The sequence below is a fragment of the Thalassophryne amazonica genome, chromosome 5 (genome assembly GCF_902500255.1).
Source record: "Thalassophryne amazonica chromosome 5, fThaAma1.1, whole genome shotgun sequence".
NCBI classification, from domain to species: Eukaryota; Metazoa; Chordata; class Actinopteri; order Batrachoidiformes; family Batrachoididae; genus Thalassophryne; species Thalassophryne amazonica.
Window position 1 is genome coordinate 8,869,638 of NC_047107.1, and position 17,527 is coordinate 8,887,164.

General features: G+C 42.4%; 1 protein-coding gene across 1 annotated transcript in view; it reads left to right on the top strand.

Moving 5' to 3' along the window:
* The window catches only part of LOC117509719 (rac GTPase-activating protein 1-like), a 164,536-nt gene that overhangs the window by 35,168 nt on the left and 111,841 nt on the right, over positions 1-17,527 (top strand). Inside the window, exons 2-4 of the mRNA XM_034169437.1 lie at positions 4,194-4,396; positions 7,879-8,018; positions 8,333-8,405. Coding sequence (XP_034025328.1) covers positions 4,194-4,396; positions 7,879-8,018; positions 8,333-8,405 — 416 coding nt within the window. The remainder of the gene's footprint in view (positions 1-4,193; positions 4,397-7,878; positions 8,019-8,332; positions 8,406-17,527) is intronic.

Consider the following 17,527-nt stretch of genomic DNA (forward strand, 5'->3'; position numbering starts at 1 on the left):
GGAAACAAGGTGCCAGTAGATTCAGTAGATTCTCACAAATCCAACAAGACCAAGCATTCATGATATGCACACTCTTAAGGCAATGAAATTGGGCTATTAGTAAAAAAACAAAAAAAGTAGAAAAGGGGGTGTTCACAATAATAGTAGCATCTGCTGTTGACGCTGCAAACTCAAAACTATTATGTTCAAACTGCTTTTTTAGCAATCCTGTGAATCACTAAACTAGTATTTAGTTTTATAACCACAGTTTTTCATGATTTATTCACATCTGTGAGGCTTTAATTTTGTTTAAAAAAGCAACATGACCTCAAGTATTTTGACATATCCAAACTGATCCATGATACCTGGTATGCGATATATAGGCCCAACACCATAGTAGGAGAAACATGCCCATATCATGATGCTTGCACCACCATGCTTCACTGTCTTCACTGTGAACTGTGGCTTGAATTCAGAGTTTGGGGGTCTCTCACAAACTGTCTGCAGCCCTTGGACCCAAAAAGAACAATTTTACTCATCAGTCCACAAAATATTCCTCCATTTCTCTTTAGGCCAGTTGATGTGTTCTTTGGCAAATTGTAACCTCTTCTGCACATCTTTTATTTAACAGAGGGACTTTGCAAATAAATTAGCTTCACACAGGCGTCTTCTAGCTGTCACAGCATTTACAGATAACTCCAGACTGTCTTTGATCATCCTGGAGCTGATCAATGAGTGAGCCTTTGCCATTCTGGTTATTCTTCTATCCATTTTGATGGTTGTTTTCCATTTTCTTCCACGCGTCTCTGGTTTTCTTGTCCATTTTAAAGCATTGGAGATCATTGTAGATGAACAGCCTATAATTTTTGCACCTGCGTATAAGTTTTCCCCTCTCCAATCAACTTTTTAATCAAACTACACTGTTCTTCTGAACAGTGTCTTGAACATCCCATTTTCCTCAGGCTTTCAAAGAGAAAAGCATGTTCAACAGGTGCTGGCTTCATCCTTAAATAGGGACACCTGATTCACACCTGTTTGTTCTACAAAATTGACAAACTCACTGACTGAATGCCACACTGTTATTGTGAACACCCTCTTTTCTACTTTTTTTTTTTTACTAATAGCCCAATTTCATAGCCTTTAGAGTGTGCATATCATGAATGCTTGGTCTTGTTGGATTTGTGAGAATCTACTGGTACCTTGTTTCCCATGTAACAGTAAGAAATATACTCAAAACCTGGATTAATCTTTTTAGTCACATAGCACTACTATTATTCTGAACACTACTGTATCTCCACCAATCACTCTCATTTACGACAATGAGGTGCAAACTGGCACTCCCAATGATCAGACCAAGTTTGATCCACATCTGATCCGTATTGCGGATTTAACGGCTATTTGATTTTAACATTGAAAAGCCCCTTTGAACCTTATTATGTTTCACCTTATGAAAAGCCACTTCTAACAGGATTTTGACCTTGAAATTTTTTTCCGAGGTAAGAATTTGTGGAAACTTGTGTTGGCAGAGGTTTGCGCTCTACAAGGGCGGTGCTCTAGTTGATGGTGGGTGACTTGTATTGGTCCTGATTTCTCTTTTCTTTTCAGTGCTGATTTTGTTTTTAGAATAATTGATTTTGTTTGGATGTTTTTACTTTTTATTATGTTTGATGTAGAGATGCACCTATCAACATTTTTTTTTCTCTTCCAATTCGATCCTGATACCTTAATTTGGATATCTGCTGATACGATACTATTCCGATACCAGAGCTCTGTTTACTGTATTATCATTATTGTTGATTTTATATGAGGATATTTTGTATCCTCAGCTATACTACAGTTTCATGATAAAGTGGTATAGAGGAGGATTTTCTTAAAAAGAAGACCTGAAAGTTCAAATACAATTGGCCAGAAAGTACATCTAAGATGCAAGCCTAGAAGTGATGTTTTGGTGAAAAAATTGTCCTTTAAATTTTTTTTGTGTGTGTGTGTGGTTTCTTGTGGCATTTTGGAAATGCGGAAATGCACACCATCCTCAAAATGGTACATGTACTTGTACACAATTTTTGGGGTACTCCTGTGGGGGGAAAAAAAAAATCAATTTGATTTGTTTTTTCCACAGCCAGATTTCAGGAGATGAGCTCCCTGTCGAGTTGAGCTCCCTGTCTCCGAGCACATTTACATGCCCGTAATAATCAGATAACTGTTCGTAATCAGATAACTGTAATAATCTGATCTCTCGCCTTTTACATGCACTTCAGTAATCCGATAATCAGAAAAACCTGCTTTACGTGATTTTAGTTCATAAAATGGATTTTTTTTGGAAGTGGAGAAAAGTGAAAGAGCAGGTCTTAAAATAAAGCATAGATTCCAAGAAATTAACTCTTTAGAGCAGGGGTGGCCAAGTTCGGTCCTCGAGAGCCACCTTCCTGACACTCTTAGTTGTCTCCCTGCTCCAACACACCTGAATCCAATGAAAGTGGTCTTAAAAGTCTGCTAACGAGCCTTTCATTGGATTCAGGTGTGTTGGAGCACAACTAATGCTGCGTTCACACTGGCGCGATCAGACACTACAAATTTGCGTGGGTCGCCAGGCTACAGACGCGCCTCCTTCGCCCGGTGTGTTGCTCTGCTTGGGTAGACTTTTGCTGCGAAAATTCGCCCCGGTGCATCATCAAATAGGAGGAGCTTCCATTCCGCTCAGCGTCAAGTCATCATGACGGACCTTGATCACATGGAGCGAGTTGTTTTGGAAAGCTCCCAATACAGGGAGTACCATTATTTGCTGTAGGAGCTGTGTCTGGATGACGGCCGCCTTCAGCGGTCCTTCCGCCTCTGTGGGACCCAATTTGAGGACCAACTGTCCTGTTCACGCGCGCACACCTAAGCAATTAAAAAAAAAATGGTACTCCACTCTTCCCCCAAAAAACTCTGTCATAATTGTGTTTAGAAACCAGTCACCATTTGTTTGTGTAGTTAATTAATAAAATATTGTCCACAGATGATTCGCTCGCGCGCGCACGTAAAAAAGAAGAAAACGAAAAAACTCCGCTCCCTGCTGCTGCAGGGCTGCTGTTCACTCCAAAAACTGTCATAAGTGTGTATCGAAACCAGTCACCATTTGTTTTATTATACATCTGTGTAGTTAATTAATAAAATATTCTCCACAGACGATTTGCTCACGCGTGCACGTAAAAAAAGGAAAGAAAGAAAGAAAGAAATTCCGCTGCTTGCTGCAGGGCTGTTCCTCGCTCTTTCCCAAAAAAACTCTGTCATAATTGTGTTTAGAAACCAGTCACCATTTGTTTTATTATACGTCTGTGTAGTTAATTAATAAAATATTCTCCACAGACGATTCACTCGCGCGCGCACGTTGAAAAAAAGAAGAGGAAAAAACTCCGCTACCCGCTGCTGTGGTGCTGCTGCTCGCTCCAAAAACTGTCTCATAATTGTGAAATAAAGGACAAAAGAGACATAAGTCCTGCTCACAGGCTGCTACCAGATACTGGACATGTTCACATCTTCAGTCAAACTCCAGACATCTCCACATCACTACATATTCAGTCCCTAATTGGTCATCGCGGCGCGAAGTGACGAAAAAGTTCAGATTTTTCAACTTGGGGAGGAGGGCAACGCGACGTGACGCAACGCAATATTGCGCCACAAACGCGCAAAACGCTCAAAATCGCTTCATTCGCGTCGCTTCACTCGCGTCCATTGCATTGCGCTGCACGGTTTGGCGCCAAAACGCGTCCTTACATGGAGATTACATGGCAACCTGTGGCTGCAGTCGCTCGTGTCGCGCCCGGTGTGAATGTGGCATAAGAATGTCAGGAAGGTGGCTCTAGAGGACTGAACGTGGCCACCCCTGCTTTAGAGTGCTGAAACACACACAAATTTAAAAGAACAAAATAAATCTGATTATACAGGAGTATAATTTCACACACATTGTATATGCGGGGCCATTGTTGGGTCAGTGGCTGATGTTTCATCTCTTGAACACCAGATGGCACACTTGAATCTGAAACCTTTCCACTTGGTGTCTTTTAAAATCCTACCTGTGCGCTTCAAATGAACCTTTAAAAAAATGAGTTTCATATATTGGTGTGACACAAGTTTTTAATTGTGTAACACTTTTTTTCATCTGAAATGAAATAATTGTATAAAAATAAAAGTTCAACTGTCTTTACTTTAAACTCATCTCATTTTGATTTCAGGATTCATTGAAGTGGTCAAAAACTTTGAAGCCAGTAGGAAGAAATGGCTGCATGCAGAGCTGGAACTGAAGAAATACAAGGAGCTGCTGGTGAAGTCAGACATTGCCAAAGCTGCTCTGGAAGTCAAACTGAAACACGCCCGTAACCAACTGGATGTGGAAATGAAGAAACGCTTGAAGATTGAAGCAGACTATCAGTACTTGGTGAGTCTGAATTGATGCTGGTGTGAGTAAAACCTTTGGCCCTGTGTCCGTATAGCTTTTTTTTCTGGCAGAAAAGAACTGAAATAGTACCCAGAAACGCCTCATCTCAGCAGTTTGTATTTTCAGTGGGGGGAGCTGCACCTAGGATTTGTTTCTATGGCAACAATAAATATAACCACTAGCAGATAATGCACTGTGATTAGAAGGACTCACCCTCAGCATTAATATAGCATCTGTCTATCATGAAATCACAGATGTTCTTGTGTCTATTATTATAGATTTTGAGTGACAGACCAGCTGACTGTAGACAGAAACGACCTTTCTGAATAGTTAAGGGATTTTGAACCACAATAAAGGCAGCTGAAATTTGAAGCAGTTGAAGTCAAAGCAGGTGCTCTGAGGGAGACCAAAGAGGACAGATGGGCAATAGTTTGTGGGCTGTAATCAGGACATACACAATATGAAAGCATTTGGTGCTGGTGAAGGTAAAAGACAAATGAAGATGATTGACACTGTGTAGTTGAATTGTGCCCCCACCCCCAGGGACAAATTATGAAATTGACAAAGACAGATGACCTCAGTCATTCCCAGGGGAAAATATGCGTGTTATAGCAGCAATACATTACAACCCCATTACAAAGTAAAAGAACAATAGAGGTAATACATTCATAGGTAATACATTCTGAGAATACACCGTCTACTTCATTTTGTCCACATTTGCTGAAGGTGCCCCCCTCCGCTCCCATGCACAAGAGATGAAACAGTCGACCCAAGATAAATAGTAAATGAACTGCATTTATATAGCACTTCTCCATCTGCATCAGATGCTCAAAGCGCTTTACAATGAACCCATTCACACAGACACACTCACACACCAATGTCAGGGTGCTGCTATTCAAGGTGCTCACTACACACCGGGAGCAACTAGGGGATTCAGGACCTTGCCCAAGGGCCCTTAGTGATTTTCTGGTCAGGCAGTAGACAGTTCTCAAAAACTGAGTTACTGTGCAAGAAGGAGAAGAGTGAGGAAAGCCACCAAGACACCCAGACAACTCAGGAGAAGTTGTGGGCTTATGTGGCTGTGATTGGAGAAATTGTGCACAGTGCAAGCTTTCATTTTGCATCACTACTCTTAGCTTCATAGTGGAGTAGAGCAGAGAAGGATTTTCTTTCACCAAAACAGATCACATCCAGGATTGCATCTCAGATGTACCTTCTGGCAATTTGTAGCTAAACTTTCAGGTCTTCTTTTTAAGAAAATCCTCCTCTATACCACTTCATCATGAAGCTGTATAACCGGTGTCACAACCATACAGAAAGACAAGAAGCATCACAACCCTGCTGAGATGGATCTTCATTCTCCTGGAAAAGTATTGACACTGATAAACATCTCTGTCCAGTGACCTCATGACTCTTTGATGGAGTCTCTTGATCTCAAAGGCCAAGGTCCAAGAGACACAACCGTCATTGCCAAGATAAGTGAATCTTTCATCAAGCTTGATGCTTCCACCCAAAACTGATATACTTCTGATGGCTGAGCTCAGGATATCATGGAAAACCTGGATCTTAGTCTTGATCCAGACTAATCTCAAAGCCAGACATTCGGACCTTTCACAGACATTTTCAACTGCTGCATTAGAGCTTCCACATATTCCACAATCACATCATTGATCGCAATGTAAAGGTCAGTGAACCTTTCCTCACTTGCAAAGTGAGCTATACACCTGCTCTGCACAAACAAACCTGTTTAGCGTGAGAGCAGTGACATGCAATATGAATGACATTTGCATTCGAGGTGGAATTGCATCAAGGATCAGTTCTGAGCCCTGTATTGTTTGTAGTGGTGATGGACTAGATCAAAGGCGATATGCTCTGGAGAGAAGGGGAGTGAAAGTAGGTTGGGGCAAGACAGTCTGTGTGTGAATGAAGGGGAGCATGGTGGAATTGTGTGGTTGCAAGGAGTAGAGGTGGTGAAGGTAGATGAGTTTAAACACTTATCAACTAGCTAAAATAATGGAAAATGTGTAGTGCCATTGTTCCACACATGCAAATTACACACTGCACGTAGGGCACCATGCTGCCTGGGGGGCATCACAAAAATCAAGCTTGTGAAAAATCATGCTAATAGGCTACTAGTAACAATATATCTAAAATTAGTGTAAAGCATGTTAATAGGTATAAGCAAAAGTAATCGGAGGAGGAGGCACGCAGGCAGGAAGTGGCGTGGGCAGCTTCTGTGCGTGTCACCGCCTGCATCACAGCAGACAGTTTTCCACTGATGAAAAAGGCTGCCGTCTCAGCGCTACACTACAGATTTGTCTTCTTCCAGCCTGGGAGAACTGCGTGCACGGACTGATTGATTGTGCAGGTAACGATCCGAACTGTGCACCGGAATCATTGTTGTCACATCGGAATGTTGCCAGTTTTTTTTTTTTTTTTTTTTTTTTTTTAAAGACGTGTGATTAAATTTCCACTTATGCTCACTGACGTTAAATTAGCCTTAACTGTCGTGCAATTGAATATTTTATTTCAAAATCACAATCTATTATTATTATTATTATTATTATTATTATCAGTTTTTATTTCAAAATCACAATTTAGATCTTGCTAAATATTTTAGTTCTGTTCGCCACGTTTAATGCTGCAGCTGCTGATTCTTTTCATTATTACTCTGATTTTTTTTTTTTTTAAATTAGTATGTAAAATGTCAAATATTTGTGAAAATTTACATTGACTTTATGTTTCATCCATGCAATGATCCAAAAATATAGAGAATTGAATTGACAATGATTTTAAATGGGAGAAAAGCACAAAATCCTGTTAAAAGCTGAAAAAAGTTTGTTTTTTCTGAGAGGAGTTTAATTCATTAACTGTAGTTATTAATTACATTTTTAAATAATGGTGGTGATATTTATTTCAAATTTGATATTTATTTCTTGTCATGATCAGTGCCATTGTTAATGCAAAATTCTTTATTTGCAGCCATTTTCAAAACATTAATAAATTATTAAAATAATAACTCAATATTTATTTAATATTGAGTATTGAGATGTCATTTTGGAAATAAAGAGAACCGCACTGACAAATTCTGATTTATTGTTCATTTCAGGAGGGCGGGCAGGGGCGGCGGCACCAAATGGCTAACACCGGCCCTGAGAATGTGTCAGAGATTTTAGGCAGGGTAGAGTGAGTGGACTTGAGAGTACAGAAGACTGAGTCAGGACAGACTCTTTGGAGGTGGCAAGAATGAGCTGTGAGCAACACCGGACCTAAGTACTACAACACTACTACAATTATTATTATTATTATTATTATCATTTTGGGACTGTAACTGGCCCTGTGATAGACTGTCCTGGGTAAACAGTGCCTCTTGCCAAATAGCAGCTGGGCTTCAGGGACCCCCCTCACCCCGTGACCCTGACCTGAGATGGATGAGACTGTGAAATGAACACTGGAATTTTTTTTTGTTTTTGTTGTTTTAGCAGCGGCAGATGCAGCTTATGTGCGACATTCTGATCCATGACAGCAAGTCCAGTGGCTGCCTGAACGATGAGCAAAAGTCTCTTTTGGCTACTTTTGAGTACAAAGGAGGAAACGTTACTCTGCACAAGAGTAGCAAACGGTAACACATGCCTCGCCCATGAGAGGGAAATGAATAACAAGATTTGAAATTGGTCTGCTGGAGATGCACATTAAAGCCATACATTACAGTCCAGAAAGTACTCTCTCAAACAAAGCTAAATAGAGAGCCAACATCTCATTATTAATGTTCTTAGCACATTTCCAGACATTTGTGGTTTTACATGGTTGTGTGGTGTAAGAAAATTTCTCCACATCAAACTCTTGAAATAATTGTGTGGGTGCAGATATTTTGTGGACATTGTGTGATGTAATGCCAACTAATTAATCCTCTGTTTTCTTCTCTGGTGGCCTCAGATTGTCAGTCATTGATGAATCCTCATTTCTGTCACACTCGGATATCAGCTATGACAGGACAGAAGATGATGTGGTAATGTAACCAATTTCTTTCCACTTTTTTCTATCGCAGTTTGTAAAAAAAAAAAAAAAAAAAAATTGAAGCCAGAACTCTGTGACTATGCTCAGAAACTCAACCATACTAAACTCTACCACAGCCATACAAAATGTTCTGTGGAACAGCTCTATTAGGGAGACTAAAATAATATGTATTGCTTGCTTTGTGAGGAATCATCAACTTGAAGATGGTGCATGTCTCTGTGCATGTTCCACTGTATGGTTGTCTGAATTTTAAGGACCCCCAGGGGCTGGAGAAGGCCAAGGGGATGGCCACATTTCATCTGACTGAAGTAGATGGTTATTTTAGAAATGTGTGAATGGACCAATTTTCTGTCTGGATGGTTGCCATGAAGGACCTATAAAGGATGACATTGTGGATGCTGGGAAACATGGCACCTGGGCATGATTCCAGACTTAACTTGTAAGTCATTTGTAATGAATTTTCTAAATTAAAAAAAATTGTCAGTTACTTGTACCTGTAATTGACAAATGCACAAACTACAAAATCCTGCTCCAGCAGCTGTGGGCATGCAGGTGAACAACGATGTCACATCCCCACCGCTGAGGCTGTCTCAGCTGTGAGGCAGAGACTGCTGGAGGATGTCTCTACTTGAAAGGACCAAACTCACACCAGACCACATCTGCCAACTCTTGGAGATCTGTCTTACACCACGTATTTCCTGTTTAAGGGAAATTACTACAGGCAGATCCGTGGTTGTGCGATGGGGTCTCCGGTATCCCCCATTGTGGCCAATCTGTACATGGAGCGAGTGGAGAAGAGAGCCTTGACGTCTTTCACAGGCATCTCTCCCAGTCACTGGTTCAGATATGTCGATGACACATGGGTTAAAATCAAGCAACAGTAAGTTGAGGACTTTACAGAACACATCAACTCAGTGGACTCCAGTATCAAGTTCACATGTGAGGATGCCAGAAACAACCATTTAGCCTTCTTGGACTGTGATGTTATGATTGGAGAGAACAGGCAGCTCCAGACAGGGATTTACAGAAAACCCACTCACACTGACCAATATCTGCTCTTTGGCTCAAACCACCCCCTTGAACACAAGCTCGGGGTGATCAGGACTCTTCAACACAGAGCCCTACAGGTGCCCACAACTACAGAGGGAAGGGCAAAAGAACAACAACATGTACGGAAAGCCTACACAGTATGTGGGTACCCATGATGGTCCCTGGATAAAGTGCAGAAGTCCCAAAGAACAAAGAGACCAGACAGACAGGAGATGGAGCCTAGAAGAAGAGTGTTTCTCCCTTATTTAGCAGGAGTAGGGGAAAAACTACAGAGGATCTTCAGGCAGCACAAAATCCCAGGAGGCATTGTATGTGAAACAGCTGAAACCCAGCCTTAACCGGGGAGGGTGTCTGAGACACACTTTGTCCCCTGTTTACAATGGGGTACTCAGGTCAAAGCAGTTTCAGTCTTTTGTTCATGATGAGTCATTCACGTCATCAGGAGAGCCGCCAGGAGAGGCATCAGTCCCATCGTTAGGAGGGACAGCTACCCTGTCATTAGGAGGGTGCTAACTAGAGCACAATAGGTACTAATTAAAGCAATTGTTTAGTCACTAGCCAATAGCAGTCTGCCTCTTGGTAGGAGGGGTCTGGTTAGGTTTAAAACTCCAGCTTTTGTGGCTTCTGTTTGTTCTTCTCTACAACGGTCAAACAGAAGTCAGACTACCAGAGCAAGGATTTTAGCTGAGGAAGCTTCTGCGATTTGAAGTGAAACATCCTCGCGTCAAGCAACCCAGTCCAGTAGAAGATTCAAGCTTCTCTACTATGAAAACCACCTGGACAACTGAGAGCCTTCAGAGAAATATGTACTGATAACACCCCCTGTCTGATAACATACACAAATGTGTACCGTAACTGGTTTTTCCCCACATGTGGAACACGTAATATTGAGGACCACAGCATCGCATGCACGCACATTGTTGTGTGGTGACTCTGCTCCACATGGAGGCAAAACGGAGTAATTTTAACATTGTTTTATTTTTCTTTGTGGATCATGGGATAATTTAATCACGCCCAGACAGAATCGCCTGAAGCCTGTGGTAACTGAGACGTTAATGAGGCGCAGTGACACTGAACGTCTGCACTTTGCTCTGCCCGTGGAGGGGGCAGATGTTCCGCAAATGGATTACACCTGTAGCGGACCGAGCTGGTCTCCCATCGGCCTGGACAGCCACAGCAAGCACTGAAACTCACTAACCTGATGGACGACCTATGCTGCAGAAACCGTGATCTGACAGAGGAACTGTAGTGCAAAGTGCTGAAGTTACAGAGTAACTATTTTTCAGCCACAACAAGGAATTACAGTATTTTCAGATGTTGTTTTTCAAACTCAGGAGGCTTTATGTGGATAATTTTTCTTCAGGATGTGATGAATTCCACTAAAACAAGCCTTTATATTTACTTCATGTGTGAATTTTCTCCGCATGAGGACTGCAACTTTCAGCCAATCAATGGACAGCATTGAGGGACTTATTTTTTGATTTATGAGTAAATTACATGAAAGCCTGTAAAAATCCATAAATTAGCCACATTATTGTTCAAAGTATATGAAAAAAGTAGTGGCTTATAGTCCAGAAATTACGGGGCGTGGTAGTGTGTGAAATTCCTCTATTGAGAGGTTCACATCACACTGTTGTAAAGGGGTATCAGGTGTCGTAGTATCACAGACATTTTGTGATTACGAGTACAAATAAATGAATACAGTATGTGGCTGATACCCGATACTGATATTGGGATTGGTGCATCCCTACTCATTAGAAAAATATTTCAGAATATTTTTTGGCTCATTGGTGACAGAGTACTTGAAAGGCCCTGTTTACTTGTTTAAAGGCTTCTTCCTTTACATGTACATGGATACATATATCTACCTTAGTATGTTTTCAATTGAATACATTTGTACCCAGGAATTAAATGTGATCCAGGAACAGGGTTGGTGACCCCTGCTGTATTTTAAATATATATGAGGGGATGTCAAAGTTTTGAGTCTCACACATTTTTCACAGTTGGATATTACATTGCATCATGCCTGATCTTCATCAGTGCCTTAGGTACTTATATCATGTAGGCTCATATTGCTCACTTCAGTTGTTGTCATAACACTTTGTGGAAGAGACATACCCTCCAGTGTCAGTTGTGGCATTCTGCTTCACCGGGACAACGCACCAGTCCACACCAGCCGGGTTGCCATGGACACTGTGCCGCTATGAACTTCTACCTCACCAACCCTATTCTCCAGACCTAGCCCCTTGTGACGTCCACCTCTTTCCCAGGCTGAAAAAACATGCGGTCTGCCACACTGCAGCTTCTCCTGAGACACCTTATACCCACAATGGCATAAGTGCCTCAACACCAACTCAGAGGCTTCCAGTATCAACTCGCTTGTGGTTGCGGCAATCAAGAGATCGACATACTGCAAAATAGTCACCCTTTCAGGTAGAATCAACTCCTCAAGTTTCTTTTTCGTAAAATAATTGAATATGGACAGTGAGTCCACAAACCCTTGTGGCAGTCCGGTGTAAGTGTACTGCTTCCCCAAATAGGTAAACGCAAAAACATGTTGAGAATCAATCCAACGGGATTGGGGAAAATGCATTTGACAGATCAATCGCTGTGAACACTGACACTCTGGTGACAAATTACTGAGTAAAGTGTATGGATTAGCTGTATCATAGAGGGAGGGTACCACCAGCTTGTTAAGTAAGTCAAGTTTATTTGTATAGCACCTCTCAAGATAACAAAGTGCTTTACAGGAATTTAAGAACACAGAAATAAAAAATACAGAAACTAAAAGCAGCAATAACATAAAGCTAGTTAAAAGCAAGTCTGTACAAATAGGTCTTGAGCTTCTCTTTAAAAGTTCCAACAAAGTCCACGGAACATAGGTACAGTGGCAGTGCATTCCACAGTTTGGGTGCCACGACCTCAAATGCACAATCTCCTTTGGTCTTTAGCCTTGACCTATGTGCAACCAACAGGTTCTGGTCCGAGGACCTCAGAGGCCTGCTTGTCATATAAGGATGCAAGAGTTCACTGATGTAAAGTGACATTTGAATGTGCAAAGCTCTAAAAGTCATCACCAATATTTTAAATTGCAGTCTGAACTGAATTAGGAGCCAGTGCAAAGAGGAAAGAATGGGTGTTACATGAGACCACTTGGATGACCTTGTAAGGAGCCTTGCAGCTGCATTCTGGGCCATTTGTAGGTGGTCCAGCAAAGACTTACTGAGACTAGGGAACAGTGAATTACAGTAATCAAGACGTGAGTAAATAAAGGCATGGATGATCTGTTCCAGCTTAGCTTGAGACACATTGTTGCACAATGTTGTTAACCAGGCTCAAGTCATGAACCATACAATATTCAGGTTTATTTGGCTTAGGAACTGGCAAAAGAGGGGTGTTCCACTTTGAGTTGGTAGGCCTCAACACTCCCTTATCCAGCAATCCTTCAATCGTCTTCTGGATTCCCCTTTCTTGATCAATTTTCAGAGGATATTGGCACTGCCAAACTGGTGTGACCCCCCCCTCTAACTTCCACCTTACGAGGTCTATTAGAAAAGTATCCTACCTTTTTATTTTTTTCAAAAACTATATGGATTTGAATCACGTGCGATTATATCAGCCAACCTTGAACCCTTGTGCAGATGTGAGTTTTTTCACGCCTGTCGGTTACGTCATTCGCCTGTGGGCAGGCTTTGAGTGAGGAGTGGTCCACCCCTCCCGTCGGAATTCCTTTGTCTGAAAACTTGAGACTGGCGCTTTGCTTTATCAAAATTTTTTCAGAACCTGTGAGACACATTGAAGTGGACACCATTCGAGAAATTCAGCTGGTTTTCGGTGAAAATTTTAACGGCTGATGAGAGATTATGGAGTGTTTAAGGACGCTTTAAGGACTTCCCACGGAGCGGGACGTCGCGCAGCGCTCCGAGGCGCTGTCGACAGCCTGTTTCGAGCTGAAAACCTCCAAATTTAAGCCTCTGTTGACCCAGGACGTCGTGAGAGAACAGAGAACTTTCAGAAGAGGTCGGGATCAGCAGTTTATCCGGACATTCCACTGTTTAAAGGAGTTTTTGTAATGAAAGACGTGCGGACGGATTGGCGTGTCGGCAGGCAGCCGGTGCGGCGCGCCACCACAGGAAAAACACCTCCGTTGGAAGCCTTAAGGACAAGTTGGAACATGTCCAGCTGTTAAACAATTTCTCAGATACTCACTCAACTGAAAGCCATCAAAAGCCGCCTGGTTTTTACAAATGGTTATCAACACAGAGGTGCTTTTCCTGTGGTGGCGCCGGCTGCCTGCCGACGCGCCAATCCGTCCGCATGTCTTTCATTACAAAATCTCCTTTAAACAGTGGAATGTCCGGACAAACTGCTGATCCCGACCTCTTCTGAAAGTTCTCTGTTCTCTCACGACGTCCTGGGTCAACAGAGGCTTAAATTTGGAGGTTTTCAGCTTGAAATAGGCTGTCGACGGCGCCTCGGAGCGCTGCGCGACGTCCCGCTCCGTGGGAAGTCCTTAAAGCGACAGTAACACTCCATAATCTCTCATCAGCCGTTAAAATTTTAACCGAAAACCAGCTGAATTTCTCGAATGGTGTCCACTTCGATGTGCCTCACAGGTTCTGAAAAAATTTTGATAAAGCAAAGCGCCAGTCTCTCAGCAAGTTTTCAGACAAAGGAATTCCGACGGGAGGGGTGGACCACTCCTCACTCAAAGCCTGCCCACAGGCGAATGACGTAACCGACAGGCGTGAAAAAACTCACGCATGCGCACGAGGGTTCAAGGTTGGCTGATGTAATTGCATGTGATTCAAATCCATATAGTTTTTGAAAAAAAATAAAAAGGTCGGATACTTTTCTAATAGACCTCGTATAAGGAGGAACATCCACTTTCCCAACATCCAGGGGCCTGTTGACCACAAACCTGATGGTGATGATTTCAACAACGTCTTTACTGATGAGTGATCAGTTTTCCCTCCCATGACTCTGACTCAAATGTGTCAGGATTTGGAGCTAGGAACTAATAAAGGGTAGAATCCCAAATGCAGAGCAGCCGAGTTAAGGGTAAGTTCAAAAAGAAGCCAATGTTTAACATACAGTCATTGAGCCAAAAATACAAAAACAGGAGAGGTAAAGGCTTCAACAAAAATACAGTCTTCATCCAAATCGGGGTGTGGTATCCAAAACACTGCAGGAGTGGGGAAGGTTACAACCAAAATACAAACTAACCCTGAACATGGGGTGAGGAGAAAACCAGTAAAACAGAAAGTGCAATCAAAAAGACAAAAATACTTAAAGCTCTTGGGAATTACCTGAACTAACAAATAAACATAAAGAATTCCAACAATCTATAATATACATACCACCAACACACGAGACACATGAACAACAATGGACCCACAAAGACAACAGAAAAGAGTGACCTTAAATAACCAGCTGGACTAATTGGACACAGGTGTATTGATTAGACTGTAAAAAAACAAAATGTACTGACCAAAAGGGAACACAAGGTGGCAGCAAATACTAAGCCATATCCAAGTGACAGAACATAACTCAAGACTATGACACATAGCCAAAAGTACACCTAAGCATTAAATGCAAACCCAATGAAAACACAGAAACACTCAACATATAATAAAGAAGCCAAGGACACTGGAAAAGAAACACAATGCATACTGATATAACAGAAAATACAAGAAGCATGAGACAGGATAAAACAAGCAATGTGGACAGTGGACGTGAGACAAAAGAGGCTGGGTGGAGAGAACAAAAACAAAACCAGGCTACCAGGTGAGGACACAGAGGTGGAACAGACCTGATCAAATACACACAAGACAGATGACAAAAGTGTGGCCAACAGGGTGAAATTAAACATGCACAGACAGGAGCCAAACTCCCCAAAAACCCATTATAGATGGCCCCATGACAAAATGCTTCCTTTCAGGAATCAATTCCAGTATCTCAACATCACAAGAACATTCCCAAGAAGAATATCTGATAACAAACAATCGAAGGGGAAAACAGCAACTTTCTGGATTGCATGGGTCCCCAGTCAGTAGCTTCCAGACACTTCTTCACCATAGGATCCAAATCCTTGGCCTCACCTCCCCATGAAAATTCAGTAAGGTATATCTTATATATTATATTCCAATTCTAAGGTGGAACTATGCCAGTATACAAAGGTATATCTAAATATCTAAAAAAGAAGAGTAAAATAGGAGAGTAGAAAAGAGTAGAGTAGAGCCATGGTAGGTTAAAAAGCTTTTTTATCCCATGGGAACTCTCCCATGTCACCTTCAAGGTAATATGGGGAGCTGATGTCTGTCCCAGAGTTCATAGCTCCTTCAAGTGGGCAGGGAGAACCACTGCAGCTGCAGTTCCTTCCTTGCTCACATAGATGTCCTGTGTGGTCACTTCCAGTTTTTCACCAGTCGTATTCAAATGCTCAATCAAGGCATACCACAACACATCATAATTCTCATCCTCCCCAATTTATAGTTAAACTTAACATATAGAGGGTCCGAAGGCGTGTCTGATGGACTCACCATATCAATCCATCTTTTCCAGGCTCTAAACTGAGCTAGGAGTCAGGTACTAAAATAATTTGTCCCCAATCCCCACCATACGGTCGCCAAATCCGGTTTTTCGTGAGCCACTAACAACTACTGTTTCCAATAGCGCTTCATAGTGACACATCTCACCACCCTTCCATTGGCAAGGGTCAGATCCACATGTCATCATAATAGACACATTGAGCTTGCCCAGAATATTGCTAGTCAATATATTAACTGGGCAGTCTGACGATAACAAAAACAGATGTTCAAACCTTAATGTTTCCCATTCCATCTGAATGGGTGTTGAGATGGACCACCAGTGTTCTTTTCCAGAGAAACCCACCACAGGTGCGGTAGTCGTAGATGGCTTCAGTGACTCTTTCAACGTTGAATACCTAGCTCCGCTGTCAACCAACATACCAACCAACAGTCTTTATACAATTTTATCGTCAATTTTCACCTGTACAATTGATTGCAAAAATTCATCATCTGAGCCACCTGTGTGGGGATCTGGGCACCCCTATGGCATCTGTTGTGCACCTGGGGCTTGATGCCAATCATTATTCTGAACATCTGTGCCCAATGTTTGGGGTAAAGGAGGTGGAGAAGGGTACAGAGTATCCATACGGCGGTACTTGTCTTGTCACCCCCCACATCAGGCACCCGCGTACCCAATGTCCCATTAACCCACAAAAAAAACATACCCCATTATCCACCCTTGGACCACCCATCCTAGGTCCGGGTGAATATCCACACCCCCGTGACATCCCCTGAGGGGGCCTAAACCAATTATTTCCCTCACCATACCGTGGCGTTCTTGACCAAGGTGGTAGAGGAACATAAGGGGTCACGGGAGTCGGAACATTGCCTCCCGGTGCTGCTACTACTGCAGGCTGATGTTAGGCTCCCTGGTGTGCCAATTGCTTGGTCTCAGTTTTCTCCGCCGTTATGTCCCTTGTTTCTTTCAATTGCAGTTTAGTCAGTTGTTTTTGGAAATCTGTCAACTCCCTGGCCTCCTTTTCTTTCTCCTGAAGGTCATTGTCCATGTATTTCAGGATCATACTCCTTCCTGTTACCTCCGCTCCTCTGATGCCAACCTCCTGTCAGTGCCACTCAGGACCAAGCACTGCAGCTGGGGGAACAGAGCCTTCTCCATAGCTGCTCCCTTCCTCTGGAACTCTCTCCCCAACCAATTTTGTGACTGTACCAATCTGTCCACCTTCACACACTCAATCAACCACACTCCAACCTATCCACCATGGCCAAATCAAATCAAAATCAAATCAATTTTATTTATATAGCGCCAAATCACAACAAACAGTTGCCCCAAGGCGCTTTATATTGTAAGGCAAAAGCCATACAGTAATTACAGAAAAACTCCAACGGTCAAAACAACCCCCTGTGAGCAAGCACTTGGCAACAGTGGGAAGGAAAAACTCCCTTTTAACAGGAAGAAACCTCCAGCAGAACCAGGCTCAGGGAGGGGCAGTCTTCCCCTGGGACTGGTTGGGGC